The following is a 27,318-nucleotide window of genomic DNA, read 5'->3' as shown; positions in this document are numbered from 1 at the left end:
AGAAGCTGATATCCAGCATTCCAGAGCGAACTGCAGAAATTATGAAGAAGAAGGGTCAACACTGTAAATATTGACTTTTTACATAAATGTAATGTATTTGCCAATAAAGGCCTTTGAAACTTATGATTCATGTTTGTAATTGTTCTTCAGTATACCACAGAAACATGTAAAAAATAATCTGAAAAAGCTGAAGCAGTAACATTTGCAAAACACAACATTTGTGTCATTGAAAAAACTTTTGGCCACTACTGTATACACCCATACTCAGTAACACTAGAGCAAATTTAAATGTTTGCTTCATGAATTTAATAAGGTACCAGATTTCAATTTTCAGAGCACATTTTGTATCTTTTTTCATTATTTTGGTTTTTTAAAATTTTAGTGATAAATATTATGAACTAGATCTTTAAGATAAATATTAGTTTTGTTTTACATTATCAAAATGTCCAAATTGTAGGTGTGCATACAATTTGAAATATGCATCACACTTTGTTATCAGTGTTACGAAGTTAAAAATACCACATAATTGAACATGCTTACACAGTAGAGAATATATTGGCATCCAAAACTGTCAACATTACAAAAACAAAAAATAAACTAGCTAGTCAGCGAATGCGAAACAAAGACAGTAAGACATCATAAAATACAAAACAAGGAAAGAAGCTAAGTAATTGTCCAAACATATTACTCATAACAGCTGCAATATAGCTTATCACATGTCCTACTAGAATGACTTTCAAAATGATATCAGACTTTCACTTTATGCAAATATATACAGATGTTTTGGGTTTTACTGTAATCAGAGGTAATGGTTGCCAGTAAATTGGGGAATTTTAAGAAAACTATTTTGAATTAAGAGCCTTTTTTATTGTATTTCAAGAAAGTAACACAGTATACAATGAAGCCGATAAAATTTACGTAACTTATAGAGCAAATAACTACAAAATCAATTTTGAGGAAAAAGAAGTTCTAGAAAATTAAAAAAGTGAAGAAAACAGAAAAAACAAAACCTAAGAGAACAAGAATTCAACCTCCACCGAAGAGAAAGCAAGAAAAAAACACACAAAAGTATCTATTTAAATGATTATTGTAAACAATTAAGTCTTGCCATGTTTTAAAAGGTTTTCAATATATCCTCTAAGCAAAAACTGGTTATTTTCCAATTTCAAATAATATAGAACATCATTTACCTACTGACTTATAAAAGGTGTTGTGGGATCCTTCTAGTTAAGCAAGATATAGATACATGCTAGTAGTGTGGTATAGGCTATTACAATTAATTTGTCCATTTTAAGCTTATCTGGGAGTGCACCAAATATACAGCAACTGTTAAGGGATTAAGAGTGATTGTGATACCAAGGCTGTTTGATAATTATTTTAAAATTTTTGTCCAAAATTATATTAATTATATTTGTTCCATTCATCCTGTCTTTTCATTAAAAGTACCACTTTTGGAGACATGTCATATTCATGATCTATTCTGGAAATCTCACTGATTAACTCTTGTCAGTTTCTTGGTGTCCGATATATTTTTATGAAAAAGATACAATGATTCAATCTCCAAAATAAGAGGAGCGTGATCAGATAGAACAATAGTGTTGTACTTAGAGATTTGATAGTAGGTAATGAATTATTATGAATGAAGAACTACAGTAGTCACTTGTTGAGTAGCTAAGATGTACTTGCGAAAAGAAGGAATATTCTCTTGAATTTGGATATTAAAATCTACATGGGTCTGTTATGATTCACTACAATCTGTGTGATTGTCTCTGCAGTTTTAGATGTTATCATCACTGCAGTTGAAGATCTTTCTAGGTCTGGAATTAAAACGCATTTAAAATCTCCAGTCATTACAATTTTATGAATGCTTATATTGGGAATGGATGCAAATATATTTTGGATAAAATCTCTATCATCCACAATGAATTTTAAATGAAACAACTCAGATGCAGTTGAAGTGCAGACTTTCAGCTTTAATTCAGTGGGGTGAACAAAATGATTGCATAAAAATGTGAGGCAACTAAAGCATTTTTTTAACACAATGAGCTCATCAAATCTGGGAAAATACACATTTGACCGTTTTCAAATATAATCTCATCTTTTTGTCTTGAAATCGACATGAAATTGTCTTTATCATGTAGTCTGTCAAATCTGAAAATTAGGTTTCTAGGCTTTGATGAATTCGATCCATGCATGTGATATACAATTGAGATCTCAGTGTCAGATTTAAAGTCCTTTCAAATTATTTCAGAAAATAGTTCACCTACAAATTTCACTGTGTTAGGACTTTCATAGTTTCAGGAAGTCCATTGATTCTGATGTTGTTCTTTCTTTATTTATCTTTAGACACTACTTGTTTATCACAAAACTATTTGCATTCAGATTCTACAGCAGTTATTTTTTCTCAAGTACTTTGATTTTATTCTCAGTTTTGCTCATATTTTCCTGTATATTTCCATACATTTTTGTTAGATTTTATTTTAACTTTAATGTAAAGTTATTACTTAAATGTACCTGCTATTCCTAATGTCTCATGGTTCAGCTTATCTATTCAGATGTGTCTTTTCTTACTTTACATTTATGTACCTTTTATATCCTCCTTTACGTCCTTTATATCCACCCTGAGTATGGTAATCAGTATCTTCAAATCACACAACACGTCTTTGTCTTATTCATGTTTAGAATTACAGTGCATCCGGAAAGTATTCACAGCGCATCACTTTTTCCACATTTTGTTACGTTACAGCCTTATTCCAAAATGGATTAAATTCATTTTTTTCCTCAGATTTCTACACACAACACCCCATAATGACAACGTGAAAAAAGTTTACTTGAGGTTTTTGCAAATTTATTAAAAATAAAAAAACTGAGAAATCACATGTACATAAGTATTCACAGCCTTTGCTCAATACTTTGTCGATGCACCTTTGGCAGCAATTACAGCCTCAAGTCTTTTTGAATATGATGCCACAAGCTTGGCACACCTATCCTTGGCCAGTTTCGCCCATTCCTCTTTGCAGCACCTCTCAAGCTCCATCAGGTTGGATGGGAAGCATCGGTGCACAGCCATTTTAAGATCTCTCCAGAGATGTTCAATCGGATTTAAGTCTGGGCCCTGGCTGGGCCACTCAAGGACATTCACAGAGTTGTCCTGAAGCCACTCCTTTGATATCTTGGCTGTGTGCTTTGGGTCGTGGTCCTGCTGAAAGATAAACCGTCGCCCCATTCTGAGATCAAGAGCGCTCTGGAGCAGGTTTTCATCCAGGATGTCTCTGTACATTGCTTCAGTCATCTTTCCCTTTATCCTGACTAGTCTCCCAGTCCCTGCCGCTGAAAAACATCCCCACAGCATGATGCTGCCACCACCATGCTTCACTGTAGGGATGGTATTGGCCTGGTGATGAACGGTGCCTGGTTTCCTCCAAATGTGATGCCTGGCATTCACAACAAAGTGTTCAATCTTTGTCTCATCAGACCAGAGAATTTTCTTTCTCATGGTCTGAGAGTCCTTCAGGTGCCTTTTGGCAAACATCTCAAGGATGATCAGGGGAAACAGGATGCACCTGAGCTCAATTTTGAGCTTCATGGCAAAGGCTCTGAATACTTATGTACATGTGATTTATCAATTTTTATTATTTTTAATAAATTTGCAAAAATCTCAAGTAAACTTTTTTCACGTTGTCATTATGGGGTGTTGTGTGTAGAATTCTGAAGAAAGAAATGAATTTAATCCATTTTGGAATAAGGCTGTAACATAACAAAATGTGGAAAAAGTGATGTGCTGTGAATACTTTCCAGATGCACTCTATGTATCCAGAAAATGTTGATGCTATTGACCCACAGGGGGTGTTGGTAGTGATAGATATGCCACTCAAAAGGCGTGATCACCTCACTTCCATTTTTACTTGCACATTCATTGCCAGCAGCAGTTGATGATGCATCATGAAGTCCTGGATGATTTACTCCTTTGCCTGTCTCCTCAAGCTCAGCATGTGGTAGGAGGTATTGTGAACTTGAGACTGACTTAGACTTTGACAGATCTTTAGCTGCTTTTTCCTTCTCTTTGAGCGGTTTTTCTCCCCTTTTGTTCCTCCTCATGTTTTTATATACTTTTAAGTGATTCCTCTCAGATTAAAGAAATACAGGATATCCTAAATAGATGATAAAGGACAAAACAAACACTGCTGCCAGTGGAGCACCATCTTAGCCGTTGTCACACACGTGCGATTGGGAGGCAGTCAAAAAGCCCAAAGGTGAGTAAAACATCGCGAGATAAAGGGTTATCATATGGTACTTACCTGAACATCTTCTCCCAACAGGAAAACAGAAGAAAAATAATCACGGCCATTTCCGGGTTTCAAAATGGCCGCCACAACGTCACTTCCGGTGACTCCATTTGGCATCACTTCCAGTTAACCCCGTGGACATCACTTCCAGTTCCTCAATAATGACACTGTTTCTGGTTCCTGATATCGTCATTTCCTGCCAACCACTTCCTGTTACGTCAACCATTTTGTATAAAAACGCCGTTTTGTCACAACACGTGTCAACTGTTACTCTGGTTTTTCAGTACTTTTGATCACTTTGCAATAGTTAATACTTTCCACACCGTCCATTTTCTAAATGGATGAGATCATTTCCAAATTAGAAACCTTTGCTATCTTGCTGGGAGATTTTATTGAATAAGAGATATGTTAAGATGAAAACAAAAATGGACTTGAGTAAATAAAGGAGTCTTAGCACCAAACAGAAAATGGAGACACCACAGGAATTCCAAAAGACAAACTCTCACTTTAAGAATATCTTGGTGGTCCATGTCACCTTTAAACACTTATATTAAGAATGGATGTGTTGTTCCTTCCATGACATTCAAGTCACTACCAGGAAAATGACTTTAGCCAAGGTTATATATAACTGAGAACAATACGAAACAGTATCAAAACCTTAAAAGTAGCAAGTGTGAAGATGTAGGGCAACCAGGATCTGGTTTTACTAGTAGTTGATTATCTAGAATTTTTTTCACAGTACTTAAAACAATTTATAGGTGACTTTAGATTTTGTAGAAAGTATTAAGGGGCAAGAGTAGCAGAATGACAGAATGGTTGCTACTTCTGCCTCACTGGATCAGTAGGTTCAAATCCTATTCCCAGTAATTGTCTGTGTTCATATTTGCATGATCTCCTGGTCTACCTTTTTTCCCCTCACGTTTACCTCTAAATTCCCAGAAACAAGACATTGTCTGTAAATATTAAATAGAACATTAGGAAGTGGCTGAAAGCAATGACAATGTCTGTATTTTTATATGTTGATCTCAATAGCCTTTAAAAAGAAGGGCTTCCAATATAGGTCCTGGTTATCCATTCTGTTTTACTTTTAATTGAACTCTCAGTTATTGATTTATACTCGTAACTAAAATATCAATTTGCTTAAGTGTGATAATAAAAAATATTTTTATAATGAAACAGTAACTGAAAGCATTATCAAATCATTAGATAAAGAGACCACAGAGGCAGCTCAGATTGTGATTCCCACATTACTGGCTGCTATAAAGAATGCCACTGGTCATAATGTGTTAGCATAAAAGATAATAGCAATTGATGAGAAAATGGGTGCATAAATGTGCAGTCATTTTTCCCCCAGAATTATACATGCTTGTGAACTGTTTTTTGCATTCTTTAATATGAGGATTCCAAAAACATATTTACTTTTGGTATCAATTATTGTTATGGCTTTATAAAAATTATTTGCTTGTTTTAGAAAATACCATGACACAGTTTTGTTATGAGCACCTCCATTTTGAGCAACTGTTGTTAGATCCACGTTCATGGGTTGCTAGGTGATGTCTTCCAGAAGTTGTGCTGAGTGATGTAATTGAAGTAATGGCTTACTGTACAAGATGGCATTGCAGATCATTTGTCATCCATGTTTGTGAATACCTTTTTAAGACTTTAGTTTGTTTATTGTTAAAGATTTATGGCAAACTAATTAGGCTCTGTGTTACTGATTATAATTTTGATTTATGTTCTGGTTCTGACAACAGATGGGCCTGATATATTGGTTTAGACTATTATATTTCTGAACTACATTTCATCTTCTGACCTGCCACTCTCTGCCTTATGGCTGCCACTTCCCACTTCTTGGCCATAAGATTCTGCTCAGAACAAGATTCTTTTGTGCACATTTTGCTGCCAACATAGTCTACAGTGCTCATTGTTTCCAGGCTTCATGAAACACTTGGAAAGAACATGTGGCTATGATTACAAAAACAAACAATATGGACTCCAAACTAGGCCTGGGAAAGTTAACATGTTAATTTTTGCGATTAATGTGGCCTGTTTAACATTTTAAAAAATACTGTCGCATCCAGGCCCGGCAATGAGGCAAATGCCTCAGGCAGTGCTTTGGTCAGGGTGGCATTTTCATGTTTTTTTTTAACATTATGAAACATTAATATAAATAAGTCAAGTGTGTACCTAAACAACTACATATGCATTCACTACCATATTGATGTACTACCTTTAAAACATTTATGAAATAAAATTTTAAAGGTTTAAAATTTTTCGTGTTACGTGATTCACAACAATTTGCCACATGTAAATACGCAGCATTGGTGTTCATTTTCTTGATCTATACATACTGACATAGGGGCAGAGAAGTGGAAGAAAAGGGAGTAGAGAGGGGGGCTTACAGCAGTCATGGTGCAATGCTAGAGAAAAGTTGTGAAGATAAAAATTACACTCTCTTTTTCATTTCATTTTTCTGTGAGAAGATCGAATCAATGTCAAATCCCATAAGTATTAAATAAGTTATCTTTGAGTGGTATTTAACTTGACAGTATGCCATCCAGCTTACAGTGCTGACTGCCCTAATGACAAAATCCTACGAAATAAAAGTGTAATGATTATCCCTACCTATGTTCAAGTTTGCAGTTTATCTTCGCTAATTTATGCAAAGATTGCAACCACCATCCAAGTAATGCACGGTGTCAGTTTTTAAGTGATACGGAGATTTTGTTTGTATGCCAGGAGCAAAGGTGTAGGTACACCAAACATTAATTTTCCAGCTGTTTTTCAGTGGTGGCACACTTTTTGTAATCCAAAAAATCCCAAGGGACACCACAATTCTGCCAACCACAAAAACATTAAATCTATACACGTGCTAAACTGTCCAAAGGGACAGGACAGGGGGATGGCAAAAAAAGCAGCTCAGAGATTGATGTTTGCAGACACAACACATAGTGATTACTTTGGGTGCATTTTCCTGCTGCTTTGTCTCTTTGCTCGCTCATACGGGCAGTCTTCTCTCTGCCTCACTCCACTGACCCAGGGTCAGAGACAACTCATATGCACACTGGCCCTCAGTTCTGGAAATGCTGTATTTGCAAAATGGCGATCACAAAGCTGCGTTTATGTCGCCTTCTCCAGGTAGACCCGTCCTGCTCAGACAGGTCTCAAACACCTGAGGAGCGTGTCTCGCTCAGGTCAGCACCCAGGGGCACTACACTGTTATTTCCAAGGTGCACCAGTTGAAAAACGCTCATGCATAATACAATCATCAAGTCGTTGATGGTGATGAACAACTGAGGATAGTATTTATGGAGTTTTAACACAAGTTTTAATGTATGCCCATTTAAGAGATGCTTATTGTTTCAAATAAATCAGTCTTTAGCAATGCATTCAAAGTTAACAGTTGTTTGAATCATTTTTTACTTTGACGTGTCTGTGTCTCATATGCTGATCCAATTTGATAAATAATACATTGGCCTCATTTTCTTACTGCTTTCTTTTCAAGTTGCCTTTATGATGTCATTCAAATATAGGTTCTGTTTGCTCAAGTAGTATTTTATTAAAAGTTCAGGTTAAGGTCATTGTTTAATTTTAAACTATGCCATTAAAGTTATGATTCAGTGTGTATTTACTTCATGATTTATATATTAATTTCATAATTATATGTTTTACTTTGGGATGTGATTAATTGCCATTGATAACAAACATGTATGTGATTAATTAGTTAAATTTTTTTAATCGATTTCCAGGCCTACTCCAAACCCAAAGAAGCAGACATGTTTTGTATTATACCAGAAGCAAAATAAATAGCCTTACAGGAAATATTAAAATTTATGTATTTATTACTTGTAATTCATAAATGTTTATTGTCTAAAACTTGTTTTTGTGTAATTTGGGACTATTGATTTGTACAGTGGCATTTAAGAAATGTTAGTTTGTATATTTCCACTGGTTTAATGATTTGTAAATATATTGATTTGAATTATAGTTGCAGCACGGTGGCACAGTGGGTAGCACTGCTGACTCACAGTTAAGGGAACCGGGTTCGGTTCCTGGGTCCTCCCTGCGTGGAGTTTGCATGTTCTTTCCATGTTCTGCGTGGGTTTCCTGTGGGGTGCTCTGGTTTCCTCCCACAGTCCAAACACATGCAGGTTAGGTGCATTGGTGATCCTAAATTGTGGGTGTGTGTGTGTGCGTGTGCCCTACGGTGGGCTGGTGCCCTGCTCAGGGTTTGTTTCCTACCTTGCACCCTGTGTTGGCTCGGATTGGCTCCAGCAGAACCCCGTGACCCTGTAGTTAGGATATAGTGGGTTGGATAATGGATGAATTATAGTTTATTTTGTTCTTAGTGTCTTAAGAGGAATTGTATAAACCCTCCATTTAATAAATATAATTGTACTTGCATTTATCCATTTTTAGTTCACTTACCATATTACAGTATACAGGATGTATGGAATTATTTAGTGAGGTATGATTCAGCTGTGTGTTAGATGTATAGTTTTTTCAAGTATACATCTGGTATATTTGCAACTTTGAACAGTTGGTACAATTGAGATGCTAGTCTGTCATTCTTTCACTTTAGTTGTGATTAACTTTTGAAAAATGCAGCTCTGATTTTATCTAAAGCAAGAAAAAAATCAAAACACCCAACTGCAAAGAATACCTTAAGATGGAAATGACAGACATTGATTTGAAAACCCAGGGCATATGTAAATAAAATTGTGGTTTTTATGAAATAAGAAAAATAAAAAATAATGAATGGATTATTCTAAATTGCATGCTTCAATGCATCCTGCAATATTCCACCTACAGTGATTCCTGCCTTGAGCTTATTATTGCTGAGATAGTCTCAGCCTCCCTATGATGCTGTACTGGATACATTTTGTTAAGAAATTTGATGGATTTTTATTGTTTATTTATCTGAAGGCTTCACCGCAATGAAACTATTAAAAAATTAAATGTTCATTCAATTAATTGAGTGGTTGACATAAATGCTTCAATTTTGCAGGCAGCAGAGAATGAAATTAAAGACCACAAGAATCTTGGTATTGCTGTTAGTAATAAGACTAAATAATAAGCTATAACCACATAACAAAAATGCAATTAATTGATGTTTGATAGGGTCAAAAAGCTGTAAATATCCAGAGGAGAGCAGAAAACTAGAAAGCTCTAGCATTTCTGTGTGGCTTTATAAGAAGAGGCCTGAACATCATTATACTGGAAGTAGAGTAAAGTGACCCTGGGAAGTTTCTTTCACAACTTGGGGTCAAGAACATAGAAAAACTAGGGACTAGGGTCTGTGAGAAGCACAGAAATACTGTATAATAACTGAAGCTGAAGACAGAATGTAAAGCTGAGTGGCAGTCAGATATTTTGGAAGAAGGAATAAGTGATAGGATTGTGTTACACAAGAAATCTGCTAATTAAGGGAGAGAGAGTTGTCCAAGGTCAAACTGACATTCCTGAAAATATAGATAGTGAGAGTATTACTTTGTAAAATTAAGTGTCTACAGAGATGATAGTGTTTAAAATATGAAAGAATGTAACCATTTCGCAAGGTGTTCTAGTGAAATCACAGTGAGTGCATGAGTGTGTCATTTTAGAAAAAGAAGAGGCACATAGCATGAGTGAAAGAATAATAAAAAGCTTTAATTGTTACACTGTTATTAAAAATAATGTCTCTGATGTATGGTTAGTTTTTGTAAATATCAGAGTAAATAGATAAAATTAGTTAAGGTCAAATTGATTATGGATGCCAGGTTCAATATTATTAGTGTATATAACAGTTTGAAGAGTAAGACTAGAAAGCAGAACAGTGTGCACATCTCAGACAGTCAAATTATGCATTGCACAGCTAAATCTGTCCTTCCATTTTTCTGACTAGTTTATTTGAATTCAATGTCATGGGAAACAGTAGCCTTTAGAACACAGAAATGGCAGCTGATAAAGAACATCCATCCATCCATCCATTTTCCAACCCGCTGAATCCGAACACAGGGTCACGGGGATCTGCTGGAGCCAATCCCAGCCAACACAGGGCACAAGGCAGGAACCAATCCCGGGCGGGGTGCCAACCCACCACAGGACACACACAAACACACCCACACACCAAGCACACACTAGGGCCAATTTAGGATCACCAATCCACATAACCTACATGTCTTTGGACTGTGGGAGGAAACCGGAGCACCCAGAGGAAACCCACGCAGACACAGGGAGAACATGCAAACTCCACGCAGGGAGGACCCGGGAAGTGAACCCAGGTCCCCAGATCTCCCAACTGCGAGGCAGCAGCGCTACCCACTGCGCCACCGTGCCGCCCATAAAGAACATTAATTATGAAATAATGAAACAGACTGGAACAGGAAAAAATTGATGAAATATATAAATATGACACCAAGAAGGCAGGTTACACCCTCAGAGCTGGTGCCAGTCCACCACAGGGAAATACACTAACACTGTGTCACTTCATAGCTACCACTCAACTCATGCATTGACACGAAAGATATGAAAACTGTACCCAGGCAGTAAACAGGTCAGCTAAGGATGGCAGGTTCTGGTGTTAACCACTTCATTACTGTGACACTCAATGTCAAGTCACGTTGTTATTTAAAGATGTCAACTATATGATCAGTATGCAAAATACTGATTTCAGGTACAGCATCGAAACTGCCTGTTTGTGCATGAGGTTTTTGCAGGTACTGGGTTTCAAATTATCTGAAAATTATTTGTGTTAGGTTGATTGGCAAGTCCACATTGTTTTGGTATGAGTTAGTGTGGATGCATGTACTCATTTGGTCCGCCAAAGGGCTGGTTCCTGTCTCTATCACTATAATTGGAATACATAAATTTTGAAAATGGTTGGATAAAAGTACATTATTTGTAAAACATTTAACATATTTTTAGTTCATACATTATTTTATAGAACGTGCATTTTGTTAGCTAAGAACCTTTAGCTCTAAGAAAAGAAATTAATAAAGTGCAAAGTATTGCTGCATTGTTGGATTGCTTTAGATTTTTTTATTCAAAAAAGAGCATTACCAGCTTTTTAATAAAGAAATAATGCCATTATTTCCTGATCATTAATAATTTTAAAAAGTTGTATTTATTTAGTCATTATATATAATAAAAAAAGGTGCAACAGTACACTAAAATTTGGTGTACAAAAAACCCTTACACGTACCTCAGGTGCAAGGCAATGACGTGTGGCACCTGCAGGCAGCTGTGCTCATTCCCGTGACGTCACGAGACAGTCCCATGTTTAAACTACGCTGGAGGGCAGGTAGTGAAGCTCCGTTTGGTGAAACACCGTACAAGAAGACAAAAGCCGTTTTCTTCTGCTATATGTGTAATAGGGAAATTGCTGATTCGCTCTGAATGTGGAACGAAAGCGCCGAGCGTCCGATTAGTTTGCAGGAGTGCGCTAAATACGAGAGAAACCCCGCGGTGAGAACGGCCGCTCCGCTGTATGCAGTTCAAAGGCAGACGCGAAGACGAAGCCGACGAAAAGCGCTTCTCGCCGCTTGCAAAGAATCGGATGTGCGAGCATTAGACCCACATCAATGCAAACGACATCTTCTGCTGTATGTTTCCAAATCGCCATTGTTGCGCTTTAGCTGCGTGATACTCAGTGGAGGTTGTGGCTTCCGGTATTGAAAGGACTATCTGTCTGAAATATAGCAGTGCATCGACAGAGAGCAAGCGCCTGCTTTTCCCGATGAACAACGAAATCTGTTGTTTTACGGGTAAGAACAAACCCAGAGTCTCGTAGCATAATTGATTTGACACACCTGGGGGAGCCTACACAAGAATACAATAAGGAGAGCGTCCCGTTTGGAAAAAGCACTGCCTGCGATTGGAGTACAACATCGGCGAGCCTGAACTCATTTATGTCTGTCAGTCCTTCTGTATAAAAATACATACACACACATATAGAGAGAGAAAGAGACAGATCGATAGATAGATCTCCACACTAAGGCACGCATACACGTGCTGTAAATAATACAATAAGACATTTAAGTTAATTTTATTTCATGGGGATGTGTTCACGGCAAGAGAGAATACAAAAAGACGTCGACATTGTAATCCAGAGCTGCAAGGCAGAGAAGAACTGCCCTTTTTCTGGTGAGTTGTACTTTTAAAGACACGCCACTCGATTGTGTTCATACGAATATGCTTTTGTGAGGATGAATATGTAATTTAGTGTTTGGGTAATTGTATTTCTAGCAGACATTCATATTAAGGGTTTTCTACCAAGACTGATGTCGTGATAATACTATGAAAGAATTGCATTATTGCTCTTTTAATACACCGGGTATCTTGTCTTATTTATACGCTGTTTGTCCAGTGTACTCGATCCCGTTTGTAATTCTTTTATTTTTAATTTGCATGTCACCAGGTTAATATACGCTGTCATGTTCGAGTACGTTCAAAGCATTTTTAATACTCTGCAAATGTACACGGTGGGTACCGTGAATAGATGAGCAATAAAAACCAGGGTGAATTAATAGGGCAGAGTTCCCAATTGGATGTCATGTCTGTTATGCGATTGTAGCAGTGGCGGTGGTCAGTGGAAATCCCTTCAGGTGTTACCATGGAAACTGCACTTGTTGAAAGGGGATTTCCCAGCAGCCGTAGCTGCTGTTACCTTGATTGTTGTGCGGATTTGTAGCCTTGAACTGTTGGCACACAGTTATTAAGATTGTACTTTTTGTTTTTATTTTTCTGCAGATTTTCGATACTCGGACTCCACGTTCACCTTTACCTGCACAAAAGGCCAGAAAAGGTATTTAAAGCGAAGTACAAAAAAATGAATGAATGAATAAATAAATAAATAAATAAAAACCTAACCCCAACTGAATTAATAAAAATTCAAAGTGTCGATAATAATAATGATACAGACGGTTGTTTCTCCTTTGTTTAATTGGTTGGTGAACAGTATTGTTTAACGGGTATAGACTAGTGTACTTTTGGTGGTTGGAATTTGGGTTCTGTTAAATCTTTATACGATGGTTAGATGTACACTGTATTGTCTTTATACCATTTAGGTCTATGTTCTGTTCTTGACTGGTCATCTGTCTGAATAAAGTTGGCGCCTATTTTGAGTGTTGGTGTTGGATATCTCATCCAGTACAAAAACAGGCGTAGGATCATTTGATGATTCCAAAATGTACCTACATGGGGGACAGTGTGTACTTTCTTAACTGATGGTCCAACATTTAGTGCTCATTCCTGCCTTGCGGCTTTTAGTTCTGAGACAGGCTAACGTCTGAGGAATACTGAAACAGAAAACAGATTTACAGAACAGTTGGAATCACAGTTTTTGAAAATCTCATTCGTTTATTCCATGAACTGTGTGTCTATTTCTAACTTGAGAGATCATGGTTTATGGGCAAAACGTTTATTCCTCCTTGTACAGTAGACTTTAATAACATTTTCTGTTTTTCAGGGAATAGTAAGGTATTGTTTCATATTTGCATAAATATGATGTCAGTTTGTCCTTGAACGAAAATATAAACTTGGTAAATTTCAGTTGCTCTGGTCTCACAGTGTATTTTTTTTTTGTTTCCAAAATAAAAGAAAACTCCTGATTGATGCAGACTGCCTTAAATTAACATGCAACAGGCACAAAAAATGACTGAAAATTAATAAAGATTAGCTGTGGCCCTTCTCAAAGCCATGTGAGAAGTTCTGGTTTCTGTCGATTGCAGTAAAACATTTTTAAGTGTTTGGTTTTTCTAACTAATCAAAAAAGGAAAAAACTAAGGGTAATTGCCTTTTCTCTGTAATTAGCTGTAAGATGTTGTCACCTGTTTAGTCTAAGTTTAGTTTATTAAAGTTTTTATCTGTTAGGTTTTTTTTTTCTTTTTTATAGCAAAAACCAGTTTTATTCTTGGTAGTTTTTGCATAGTTGACAACTGAAGAACATCTTCATGGTTTCGTGACACTTATGTGCTGATCAGGTTTTTACTGCTTCTGTTTTGTACTTCCTAATCATATGTTTCCAAGTTAAATATTTCTCTTGTTTAACTGACATTATGTTAGATGGTCCATTACAACGTTAAAATATTTGTGGCAAGAACAGGCCTCTTTACTTAAATGGAACGAATGCTGTAATATTTTTGTTTTACTTTATTTTTATTTTAAAACAGAAGTCTGTTTCTTGGTGATAAATTTTCATTTCATCATTAGGTTAAAAAAAGTAATCTTTGGTGAACAAATTTTAATCTGAAAGCCAAACAGTCCCTTTTTATGTTTTTTAATTTATTATTATTTATTTATTTTACAAATAATAATAAAAAAAAACTAAAGCTCTATTCATTTAAAATTGCATCCATTTTCCAACTTTTTTAATCCAAACCCATAATCTAATAAAGCAGCAAGAGCCATAATGCAGAAACATACCCTAGGTGGATTGCTGTTTTATTGCAACATCAACAGCTACTGTATGTTAAGCATATGTTTCTTTAGACTATATCATGTTACTGAGTGTACTCTCTTGGAATTCCTGTCTTTGTGTATTTTAGTTGGGATGAGTTTGCAGTTTCTGTTTTGCTTTTGATGCAAGCTTTTAATAACCTTTATCCTGTTGGAGCTCTGCAGTACTAGTAACAATGGAAGTATAGGGAATTTGTCATTATCTGTTTTAATGATGGTAGACAATTCAATGTGAATTTATTGGTAAAATGTCCCTAGTTTTCAATTGATGTGTGCTTATATTTTCTTGTTACAAGGTTAGATACAGTACGTTTCAGTTACCCTAACTTGTTTTTAAATCTCTAAGTGGTTTCTAGAGTCTTCCCTTCAGTAAAAAAAAAAGTTATGAGTATGAAAAGAATTGAATCAAATTATTATGTATTTCATATTTAATGCATAGAGCTGCAGTAAAAATGATGGAAATATTAAATGTTAAGGGCCATGGAGCATGATTTATATCTGTTTAACTTCAGTACTGTTTCAGACGTTAGGCACTATTTTAATTACTAATTTTAATGACCTGACATTAAATTTTTTTTTTTTTTTTTATGTCAAAAGATTGTAACTTTTTAAAATTTGCACAATGATCTGTTCTTAATATTATTTTTATAACTATTCTGGTTACCTAGGCTGATCATGTATCTGGACCACTTTATTTGCTTGAAATTTAGTTTATGGATTCTTGGCTCCAATGATATCACTGGAACACTTAGAGATGCATGTATTTCAAGCCAACAGTGATACGTGTTTTTGATTGCCATAACAGATGAGAAATGTCTTTACACAAAAGTAAGTTGTTCTGAATGGAATCAAAATTTTGATGGTCTTTTCACTCAACACTGGGTACTCGCTTTTTAAGGAGAGCGAAAAATAAGTTCTTGATGGGGATGAGTGTAATTTAGCTTTGAGACTGTTGTCGGATGATAGATTGATTAGGCTTTCCTTTTCTTTCATCCTCAAGTTGCTATCTTCAGTTTTCAATGAAAATGTGTCCATTATCCACATATTTCCATGTCTGGGGTCCTCTTATTTTGGGTAGTAATGGCCAAAAGATTCTGTGAATGACTGTAAGTGCTGTCAAACAAGAGTTACAGTTAGGTCCATAAATATTTGGACGGATACAACTTTTTTCTAATTTTAGTTCTGTACATTACCACAATGAATTTTAAATGAAACCGCTCAGATGCAGTTGAAGTGCAGACTTTCAGCTTTAATTCAGTGGGGTGAACAAAACGATTGCATAAAAATGTGAGGCAACTAAAGCATTTTTTTAACACAATCCCTTCATTTCAGGGGCTCAAAAGTAATTGGACAAATTAAATAAGTGGAAATAAAACGTTCATTTCTAATACCTGGTTGAAAACCCTTTGCTGGCAATGACAGCCTGAAGTCTTGAACTCATGGACATCACCAGATGCTGGGTTTCCTCCTTTTTAATGCTCTGCCAGGCCTTTACTGCAGCTGCTTTCAGTTGCTGTTTATTTGTGGGCCTTTCTGTACGAAGTTTAGTCTTCAACAAGTGAAATGCATGCTCAATTGGGTTAAGATCAGGTGACTGACTTGGCCATTCAAGAATTTTCCACTTCTTTGCTTTAATAAACTCCTGGGTTGCTTTGGCTGTATGTTGTGGGTCATTGTCCATCTGTATCATGAAACGCCGCCCAATCAATTTGACTGCATTTAGCTGGATTTGAGCAGACAGCATGTCTCTCAACACCTCAGAATTCATTCGGCTGCTTCTGTCCTGTGTCACATCATCAATAAACACTAGTGTCCCAGTGCCACTGGCAGCCATGCACGCCCAAGCCATCACACTGCCTCCACCGTGTTTTACAGATGATGTGGTATGCTTTGGATAATGAGCTGTTCCACACCTTCTCCATACTTTTTTCTTGCCATCATTCTGGTAGAGGTTGATCTTGGTTTCATCTGTCCAAAGAATGTTTTTCCAGAACTGTGCTGGCTTTTTTAGATGTTCTTTAGCAAAGTCCAATCTAGCCTTTCTATTCTTGAGGCTTATGAGTGGCTTACACCTTGCAGTGCACCCTCTGTATTTACTTTCATGCAGTCTTCTCTTTATGGTAGACTTGGATATCGATACGCCTACCCCCTGGAGAGTGTTGTTCACTTGGTTGGCTGTTGTGAAGGGGTTTCTCTTCACCATGGAAATGATTCTGCGATCATCCACCACTGTTGTCTTCCGTGGATGTCCAGGTCTTTTTGCGTTGCTGAGTTCACCAGTGCTTGCTTTCTTTTTCAGGATGTACCAAACTGTAGATTTTGCCAATCGTAATATTGTAGCAATTTCTCGGATGGGTTTTTTTCTGTTTTCACAGCTTAAGGATGGCTTTTTTCACCTGCATGGAGAGCTCCTTTGACCGCATGTTGTCTGTTCACAGCAAAATCTTCCACATGCAAGCACCACACCTCAAATCAACTCCAGGCCTTTTATGTGCTTAATTGATAATGACATAACGACGGACTTGCCCACACCTGCCCATGAAATAGCCTTTGAGTCAATTGTCCAGTTACTTTTGAGCCCCTGATATGAAGGGATTGTGTTCAAAAAATGCTTTAGTTGCATCACATTTTTATGCAATCGTTTTGTTCACCCCACTGAATTAATGCAGTTGAAGTGCAGACTTTCAGCATCTGAGTTGTTTCATTTAAAATTCACTGTGGTAATGTACAGAACTAAAATTAGAAAAAAGTTGTCTCTGTACAAATATTTATGGACCTAACTGTATTACGTGTCGGTTGACATTTTCTTTCGCATACTCGTCAAGATTCGGGAACATTAGCATATCTTCTTCAGCTAATCGTGTTTGCCACAGCAATATTTTCTTTTAAAATGCATCCGTTTTACCTTGCAATGTGAATATGTCCGTAAGCTGTCCTTGCAAGGATGTGTATGTGTTCAGCTCGTTTTACAAAGAAAAATATCTGCCAGATATGCAAGCTTAGCTAACCAATTGTCGTCGGAGAAGAGATCATGGAACTTCAAATTATTTTGTTGCTGGAAGAAGTAATCAAGTTAGTATTTTACCTCTCAACAGCGATCTCACTTCAGTGTGAAGAAGATGAGTATGTTGTCAGCCAATTTCTTCACAAGGTGCCTTGAATATTTGAGAATTGAGAGATTTGTGCCAAATTTCATTTACAATTTTAATTAGATCAGAGAGTACTTTGTGTAGTTCTGGCGATATTCTTTTCACCGCAAGTTGCTCACGGTGTATAATACAATGAGTAAACAAGATGTCCAACATCTTTTACTTTTGTAACAGCCTGAATGATGCCTGGTTATGCTTGCACATTCTGTGCATATCTCAACACATTTCTTCCATTCAATACCATGTCTCAGGAAATAAACATTAAGCGCATTGAAAATCTTGGAGATGATTGTTGTACCCAGGAAGTTGAATGAACAGAGGAGTTCTTTGTTTAACTATCCTTGGCACTCATACCACACGAAACAAAGGAGGAGAGCATTGTTAGTTATGTCTGTTGATTTGTCAAGTTGAACTGAATAAAGCTTTGAATTTTTCACCAATTCAGTCACTTGATTTTCAATATCTTAGGCCTTATCTTCAATTCTGCGCTTCAGTGTTAGTGGATATAGGAATTACTTTCAGTTTCTGGACAGCCTGTTTCCTCAAAACCTCTTCATAAGCTTGTAACAAGCAAGGCTTAATTAATTCTTCTCCAATCGCATATGTTTTTTTTTTTTCATCAAAAAAGAAGCCTTTACTAAGGAATTATCTTCAAAAGTGATTTTTGCTAATGAACTTGTTTGCTTTTGTATATTTTCACACATTCTTTGAAAATATTCAACTGGCTTTTTAGCTAAATCTGGGTGTTCTGACTGCAAGTTCCTGCTGAGTTTCGAAGGTTTAATGGCATCCTTGGATAAACACACAACACAAAGTGGCTGTGGATCCAGCTCACTTCCAGGTTCTTGAATAAAACCAAACTTCAATTAGTCTCCATCATATTTTCTTGAAACTTTAAACTTTTTCCCTCTGCCTCTAGTTCTGTTTTCCTTCCTGATGGTGCTTGACACAGGGGCTGTGGAAGCTGTGATTTATTGACCAGCTCACGTTTACACAAAGTAGTACTGAAAAAAGTGCAATATGCGTGGTTGTTTGTTCTCACCCATTTTTTGATTTTGGGTGTTATTTCAGTAATTTTTGGTGTATTTTTGTAATTTTGGTTGATGAAAAATACCTAACCTTGATTTTATTCAGATCTAAAACCAAACAAGGCATTAGATAGTTATCAAACTTAAGATCTTCGATGCCATTAAATAGCACATTGTATTGATTTAAAATAAAACAATAAAAATATCACTGGCACTTACCTAAGAAGAGTAACGTGAGGAATAAAAGCCAGTATTGTGGTACAGATGACCATTTACTTCATAATAAGCCAAACAAAGCAATCGGATGAGAACCGATATTCATGGAGCTATTTGACTGTTGTGATCATGTAACTATAATACTTATGGAACCAGCTTATGTTCAAATGTGGGAGCATTTGGGGGATAAGAGTGAGGTAACTCAAGAGTCGGGTCCGCTCAGGGACTCGGTCAAGACGGAATCGTAAGGAACTTCAGTTTTCATTTTTTCAGTTTTATATAATTGAAATAATGTCCAAATTTCTCCGCAGACCACCAAAATTTTCTCGCAGATATAGCTGTCAGACCAGTGGTTGGCAACCAGGGCTTTTTAGAACACATGATAATTAATATTGTAATTTTGTGTATAATACTACAACGGCAGCAACTTTATTTATCTTTCATTATTTTTTTTGGAATAGCTACAAAAATGTCTTTGGATAATACTACGAAACACGGTCTTAGTCTTGTTAAATCAATTTTAATAGACAGTTATGCCAAAGGCGAAGAAATAGTTTCCAAATTATTTCTCCTCAACTGTACTACATTCCCCTAAAGATCTTACAATTTAAATAAAGGCTCTACCAACTCGGGGATAACGTACACTAAACATAAACATAGAAAGGTGTAGGAAAAAAAAAGAAAGTTCTAATTACTTAATATATAGAAATATTCTTGTAGCATGGAGTAAAAATGAATTTTAACTATGTATCTGCTCACATGATTTGAGTTGTAGGTTACATATGTACATCTACATGAATGTGAATTGTGATTGCTTTAATTTATTTACAAGCTGTGTGTCAAAAAGGTGAAGACATTATTTAATGAAAAATTATTTTGCGTAATGATTTCATACTACATATTACCCACAAAACCTATCCCTGTCAATGTTGGCTGTGTTTCGACTCATATCCTCTTTGTACATTTGTAAATTGCTAAAGCTAATGTAACCAAACCTTACATAAACACACATTGGATCCAAACAATGGTCAAATGTCCTTTGTTCTATATCATTGATTCCTAATAATACCAGAATTTCCAGAATGTGGCATTTTAACTTGAGTAAGCACAATACAAAGATTACTGAACTCTGAACAAAAGTGAACAGTGTATTTTTGTTTTAGTTTTATTTATAAAATCCAATTTTTTTTTCTACTTTTTCAGATACAAATTTAAGTGTGCACTGAGAGGTCTGTACATGTGTAAAAAAATCCTATAGACTTTTCTGGGATTGCCTATGACCCATGTACCATTAAAAACCTAATGTGGCAAAGCTACCGTTGGTGTATCATATTGCATTGTTTTTATTCTGCACTGCAGGATTCTTTTGCTTGTGAATACTGTTAAAATATAAATTGTAGCGCAGAAGGTAAAATCATTAAGAATTTGATGGTGTTTTTAGGACAGGCTTTTCTAGAGGCCTTTGATCAACCGCTCAGATTCTGCACTCCTTTTTAGTCATATATTGCAGTTTAAAGTACTAAGAAATTGATACAAGCTTGCTGAATATTTAAGTTTTAAGGGTGGTAGTATAAATAGCAAGACATGGGATTTAGGATTACAAGAATGTTGTACAATAATAGAATTGGTTCTGGATTAACCCAGAATTCTGTCAGCTTTTCAGTTCTACATGAAAATTAGTAGTAAACAAGTAGTAATAAAATCTGACCTCAAAATCTTTGTCTTACCCAAAAAAGTCTCAGAACACATTTGTCATAATCTATTAGCAACAAATTATATAACAAAAATGGTAATGGACTTCCTTACTTCTGCATCTTCAATGATGGCAATAAAGGGCCAGTTAGATTGGTTAGTGAACCTAAAATGTAAAGAGTATTATTCAGTGTAACTGACAGTGGGGAACAACTTTATCCAACCACTCATTCCATTCGACTGTACAATAACTGCTCCCATCATACTTGTTTTCACCCTACAGAGTTATAGCAGAGAATGTTTTTTTAGGAATAATGTGCAATAGAATGTATGCTAAGTACAATATGGCCAAAATAGTCTCAATTTCTTTGAATTGCGGAAGGAAATTAATTTATAAGCATACAGTGGAATCAGTACTGACTTCTCATTATTTGCATTGCAGATCTGTTTTTCATTTGGTGTACACGGAGGTGGTGTTATTATCCACTGTGTGCTGTTAATAGGAATAATGAAGATTTTAGTGAAGTTGATCATCTGTGGGAAAAGGACATTCCAGTCATAAAAATGAGCAGTTTACCCTGTATACTTGAAATTTGCAAGCTATGCAGTTTAGGATAGTTTAATGATTGATACTCATCTTATGAATCTGCATTTTCCTTTTTCCACTGTGTTTAGTAATTGTATGGCTGAAATGTTGTGTACTGAATATTGTTCTGTCCAATTATATTTTTCGGTTTTGTGTATGTGAATTGATGGACTGTGAAATTGCCATAGTGAACTTTTCAACAGTTGTCGGAAATGTGATTGGCCAAATGCTGCTCAATGCAGAGTGTGTTGTTTCATTTTTCATTTCTTGTCTTGAAGGAGTGTTGAAAAAATATTCAGTACTTACAGTGCATCCAGAAAGTATTCACAGCGCATCACTTTTTCCACATTTTGTTATGTTACAGCCTTATTCCAAAATGGATTAAATTCATTTTTTTCCTCATAATTCTGCACACAACACCCCATAATGACAATGTGAAAAAAGTTTACTTGAGGTTTTTGCAAATTTATTAAAAAAAAAAAACAACTGAGAAATCACATGTACATAAGTATTCACAGCCTTTGCTCAATACTTTGTCGATGCACCTTTGGCAGCAATTACAGCCTCAAGTCTTTTTGAATATGATGCCACAAGCTTGGCACACCTATCCTTGGCCAGTTTCGCCCATTCCTCTTTGCAGCACCTCTCAAGCTACATCAGGTTGGATGGGAAGCGTCGGTGCACAGCCATTTTAAGATCTCTCCAGAGATGTTCAATCGGATTCAAGTCTGTGCTCTGGCTGGGCAACTCAAGGACATTCACAGAGTTGTCCTGAAGCCACTCCTTTGATATCTTGGCTGTGTGCTTAGGGTCGTTGTCCTGCTGAAAGATGAACCGTCACCCCAGTCTGAGGTCAAGAGCGCTCTGGAGCAGGTTTTCATCCAGGATGTCTCTGTACATTGCTGCAGTCATCTTTCCCTTTATCCTGACTAGTCTCACAGTCCCTGCAGCTGAAAAACATCCCCACAGTATGATGCTGCCACCACCGTGCTTCACTGTAGGAATGGTATTGGCCTGGTGATGAGCGGTGCCTGGTTTCCTCTAAACGTGACTCCTGGCATTCACACCAAAGAGTTCAATCTTTGTCTCATCAGACCAGAGAATTTTCTTTCTCATGGTCTGAGAGTCCTTCAGGTGCCTTTTGGCAAACTCCAGGCAGGCTGCCATGTGCCTTTTACTAAGGAGTGGCTTCCGTCTAGCCACTCTACCATACAGGCCTGATTGGTGGATTGCTGCAGAGATGGTTGTCCTTCTGGAAGGTTCTCCTCTCTCCACAGAGGACCTCTGGAGTTCTGACAGTGACCATCAGGTTCTTGGTCACCTCCCTGACTAAGGCCCTTCTCCCCCGATCGCTCAGTTTAGATGGCCGGCCAGCTCTAGGAAGAGTCCTGGTGGTTTCAAACTTCTTCCACTTACAGATGATGGAGACCACTGTGCTCATTGGGACCTTCAAAGCAGCAGAACTTTTTCTGTAACCTTCCCCAGATTTGTGCCTCGAGACAATCCTGTCTTGGAGGTCTACAGACGATTCCTTTGACTTCATGCTTGGTTTGTGCTCTGACATGAACTGTCAACTGTGGGACCTTATATAGACAGGTGTGTGCCTTTCCAAATCATGTCCAGTCAACTGAATTTACCACAGGTGGACTCCAATTAAGCTGCAGAAACATCTCAAGGATGATCAGAGGAAACAGGATGCACCTGAGCTCAATTTTGAGCTTCATGGCAAAGGCTGTGAATACTTATGTACATGTGCTTTCTCAATTTTTTTTATTTTTAATAAATTTGCAAAAATCTCAAGTAAACTTTTTTCATGTTGTCATTATGGGGTGTTGTGTGTAGAATTCTGAGGAAAAAAATGAATTTAATCCATTTTGGAATAAGGCTGGAACATAACAAAATGTGGAAAAAGTGATGCGCTGTGAATACATTCTGGATGCACTGTATTTATGTTATATTTAGATTTGTATAGTTTTTGGAAATACACTTTTCTGTATTTTTTTTTCCTTAGCACACTAGTAGCTGAATTAGTGATCTTGTTGGATATAGTGTTTTCAACATTTTGAAATATTTGCATTCCATTGTATTAAGGATTGTCAGTTGAACCTATTGCATAATAGATCATGTTGTTTAGTCTTGTACAAACCGCTTTGCTGTACATTACTTATTTGGGACATCACATACATAGATTTGCATCCACTAGGCACATGTACAAAACTGAACTATATTATTAGATGAAAATAAAAATTAAATGTTTAAGAAAAATACAGTATTCATTTCTAATGATAAGGTAGCATATATTTATTTACTTAGTTGTATGTTTGATTTTATTGGTCATTTTTTTCTAAGAAAATATTTCATGTACAGTAGTAGGTCTCAGAATAGTGTAAGAACATGTAAAGGAAAATTACTTTAAATTAACTTTTTTAATAAAGTTCTGCTCAAACATGCAACTTTCAAATATATAGAAAAGAAAATTAGTTAAGGAGACAAAGTAACAGAACTTTTTTCCCCAGATAAGGGTCACAGGATGTCAGAGCTTGTTCTGGAAATTTCAGATGCAATAAGGCAGCTCTGGATAGAGTAGCAGTTAAGGTTCTGGACTTCAGACCACAAGTTTGGCCAGTTGATTTACCATTTTCCATCTCTGACTGTGGGAAAGTCTTTTAACCTGACACTTTATACATTGTTACATTGAAACATAGTATAGCATATACTCTATCAGACCTATTTTAGCACTGCAAATATGTTATTTTAAACAAACACTTTTTTAAGCTTCGTCCTTTCTGGTTCTGCTAGAGTTAACAGTAGCTTAACAACAACAAAAAAAAATGCAACATAGAATCTAGTCTTTGTAGTATTGGCTGTGAGTTGACTGTATTTGTTTATATTAATGAAAGAAATGTATGTGGCCATAAGGAAAACAAGCTAACAACATGCATGTAGCCTAATATACCTTGTATTCTCAGTAGGGTTTTCAAAAGTATAGAAATGCATTTTACTTGAATACTAATTTTTCATGGTATCGATTCTGCAGCCTACAATCCAAATGCACTTCCTGTTCACCATGTCTAGAGTTGCAGCCCCGTTTCCACCCACTTACAGGTATTAATGTGGCAACTTCACTAGCTTAGGCATGCTAGTGAAGGCTCCAAATTGACAAAGAGGGCAGCCACAATGGCGTCTGGAATTACTTAGGCTTTGTGGCAAATAACAACAACAACAACATTTATTTATATAGCACATTTTCATACAAATAATGTAGCTCAAAGTGCTACATTACAGGTGGAAAACCACAAAATAAGATTAAAGTCTGTATTCAAGATTTGCTACCGTACAATACCAACTAAAGGGGTTAACACAAACCGTTTAATCAAACACTTAAAAGCGTTAATGGTAAAAGCCTTTATGGAGCCTTAGATGGGAGAGTCCCACTCTGTATTCAGGGCACACAACCCTAAATTTACCTAAACTGTGCCCACTCAGATGACAGTGGCCTAGACGGATGCCTGTTTTACCTAATTGGTTGACAGGCTCTGCTTTAGACTGTTGTGCAAGTCAATATAAAAAATTTTGGGAGATATCTTATTCCTAAATTATGGAAATATTAATAAATATAAACTTGTAAACTGCTGATTTGAAGCACGGTTGTGAGATTTTATTTTTTTTTTAAACAAGTTAAAATGTTTTTGTAGTCAGTTAAATGTTTAATGCATTAAGACCAGAGTCTTTACAATCATGTTTACCTGCAGGCTGGTTTTATTCTGTGCTGTTTATTCGGGGGAAACAGTCTTTAGCACTGAGGTTCCTTTGCTCCCTCAAATTTTATTTTTATTTATTTTATTTAAAGAAAACAACACTCCACACAATCAAGACAGACCAGACCTGAGAGAAAGAGAAGAGAGCCAACAACATAAGCAAATATTTAAAAACAATAAAGAAAGGAAAATGTCCTTTTCCCTGATATAAGTACTTATTCTAAGATTCGATTAATTAGATACACCATATTTTGAAAAAGTTTTGAACAGATCCTCTAAGTGAGAATTTAATTTTTTTCTAATTTCAAATAGTGTAGAAAGAACATCAGTTACCCACTGACTTTAAAGAGGTGGGCTAGGATTCTTCCAGTTGAGCACGATAAGTCTATGTGCTGGTAGTGTGGTAAAGGCAATTACAATCAATTTGTCCTTCTTGAACTTTAAATTCCATCTGTAAGTACACCAAACACAACTGTTAATGGGTTAGGAGTGATTGTGACACCAAGGCTGTCTGATAGGCATTCAAAGACTTTTGTCCCGAATGATCCCAAAGTATGTGACCCAGTCAGGCTGGAGCTAGACTGTAATATTCACAGGTTGAGTCTTGTTCTGGATACATATTGAACAATTTTAAGAGAGATAAATGTGCCAGATAATAGATTTTAAGTTGAATGACTGAATGCTTTGCACATATGGAGCTGGAGTATATTCTATTAATGGCTGCCTTCCATTCCTTTTCTGAAATGTTAAGTGAAAGATCCTTTTCCCATCATACCCTAGAATCTTTGAAAGGAAGAGACTTTAAAATGTCTTTATATATTGTTGAGATACTGTCTGAGTCTTCTAGACTGATCAGTATTGCCTTTGGAATAGAAGTGAGCGGGAAGTGGGGAAAATTGAGCAGGTTCCTTTTTACAAAAGCTTCTGATTTGAAGGTAGTGGAAATACTTATATATATATATATATATATATATATATATATATATATATATATATATATATATATATATATTATATAATATACACACAGACACACATATGTATGTATTAGGGAATCCATGCCTGGGATTCCCGGACATTTTTCATTCCTGCATTCCCGGGAATGAAACTGCTGTAATTCCCAGGAAAACGGGAACGGCCAAGCTCACATATATAGCGTGTAAAAATCGATCAAGAAATAACAGTTATAGTTGAAAAAAATTAAGTGGCATGGTTTTTTGGCCCATGGTGTAGTGTGTTGCCGATTTAATTCAGTCAACAACAGACCAGCAGCAGTCAATCTCCCGGCTGACTGAGCACAGTGGACTGGGAGGAGTCTGCACTCTGCAGCGCACGAATGCCGGGACGGGGCAGAGTTCATTGACGTATGTGCTGTTGATAGCTTTGAACAGAAACTTGAAATTGCAATGCGTCAGTCTGTTGCATCCGCATTATCTGTGCTAAGAAACTTGCTATCACAGAATGCAGAATAATGACAAGAAACTGGATGTATCAGTAAAAGCTGAAACGGCGGAGTTTCAGAGCAACGGCAAGCACGGGTATTGTTTAGAACAAGTGTATCGGTATCTGATGACTGTGCCGCCTACTTCAGTGGAGGCAGAGTGTGCTTTCTCAGCGGCCGGCGTACTTTGCATGAACGTGCGCTCTTGCCTGGACGACTGCACGCTCGACACGTTGTGCTTTCTACGCTCTTATTACCGCAACTAACTAGATACATGTACTTTTATGACAGCATGTACTGCTTGTAGTTAAGGTTAGTCTTTTATTAGTGTCAACATATTGCAATAGTTTTATTAAAAATAAGTGTCGGACGTTCTAAAACCGTTCACATGTGAGATGCCCGTGCACTATGTCATTCCTGGGAATGACATGAGGGATTACCGAATTCCCGGGAATGGATTCCCTAGTATGTATGTGTGTGTATATGTATATGTATATATGTATATGTATGTGTGTGTGTATGTTTTTTAATTTTTTATGCAGATAGCAAAAATTTCTAGAAAAAAATTATATTTACTTGTGATATTTACCCCATGGCATTTAAATTGATCGGCTTAAATAAATGGCAAGGTGTCCAGTCTAATAGATAGATAGATAGATAGATATTGTGTGATATAGTTCCCTGGAAAAAACACACTTTTATTAAAGTTAATTCTGAGCCCAGAT

General features: G+C 36.5%; 1 protein-coding gene and 1 long non-coding RNA gene across 2 annotated transcripts in view; both read left to right on the top strand.

Moving 5' to 3' along the window:
• The first annotated feature begins 11,424 nt into the window (after positions 1-11,424).
• parp8 (poly (ADP-ribose) polymerase family, member 8) overlaps positions 11,425-27,318 on the top strand; it is a 196,691-nt gene continuing 180,797 nt past the window's right edge. The window contains exons 1-2 of the mRNA XM_028805630.2: positions 11,425-12,410; positions 13,017-13,071. Coding sequence (XP_028661463.1) covers positions 12,320-12,410; positions 13,017-13,071 — 146 coding nt within the window. The 5' untranslated portion in view covers positions 11,425-12,319. The remainder of the gene's footprint in view (positions 12,411-13,016; positions 13,072-27,318) is intronic.
• Positions 24,167-24,936, top strand: LOC127528771 (uncharacterized). The gene is made up of 2 exons (XR_007935386.1): positions 24,167-24,597; positions 24,667-24,936. It is a non-coding gene; the product is annotated as an uncharacterized LOC127528771 (long non-coding RNA).

The sequence above is a fragment of the Erpetoichthys calabaricus genome, chromosome 7 (assembly GCF_900747795.2).
Source record: "Erpetoichthys calabaricus chromosome 7, fErpCal1.3, whole genome shotgun sequence".
Classification (NCBI taxonomy): Eukaryota; Metazoa; Chordata; class Cladistia; order Polypteriformes; family Polypteridae; genus Erpetoichthys; species Erpetoichthys calabaricus.
Note: the sequence above shows the minus strand (reverse complement) of the source record. Positions and strands in the feature narration are given on the sequence as shown.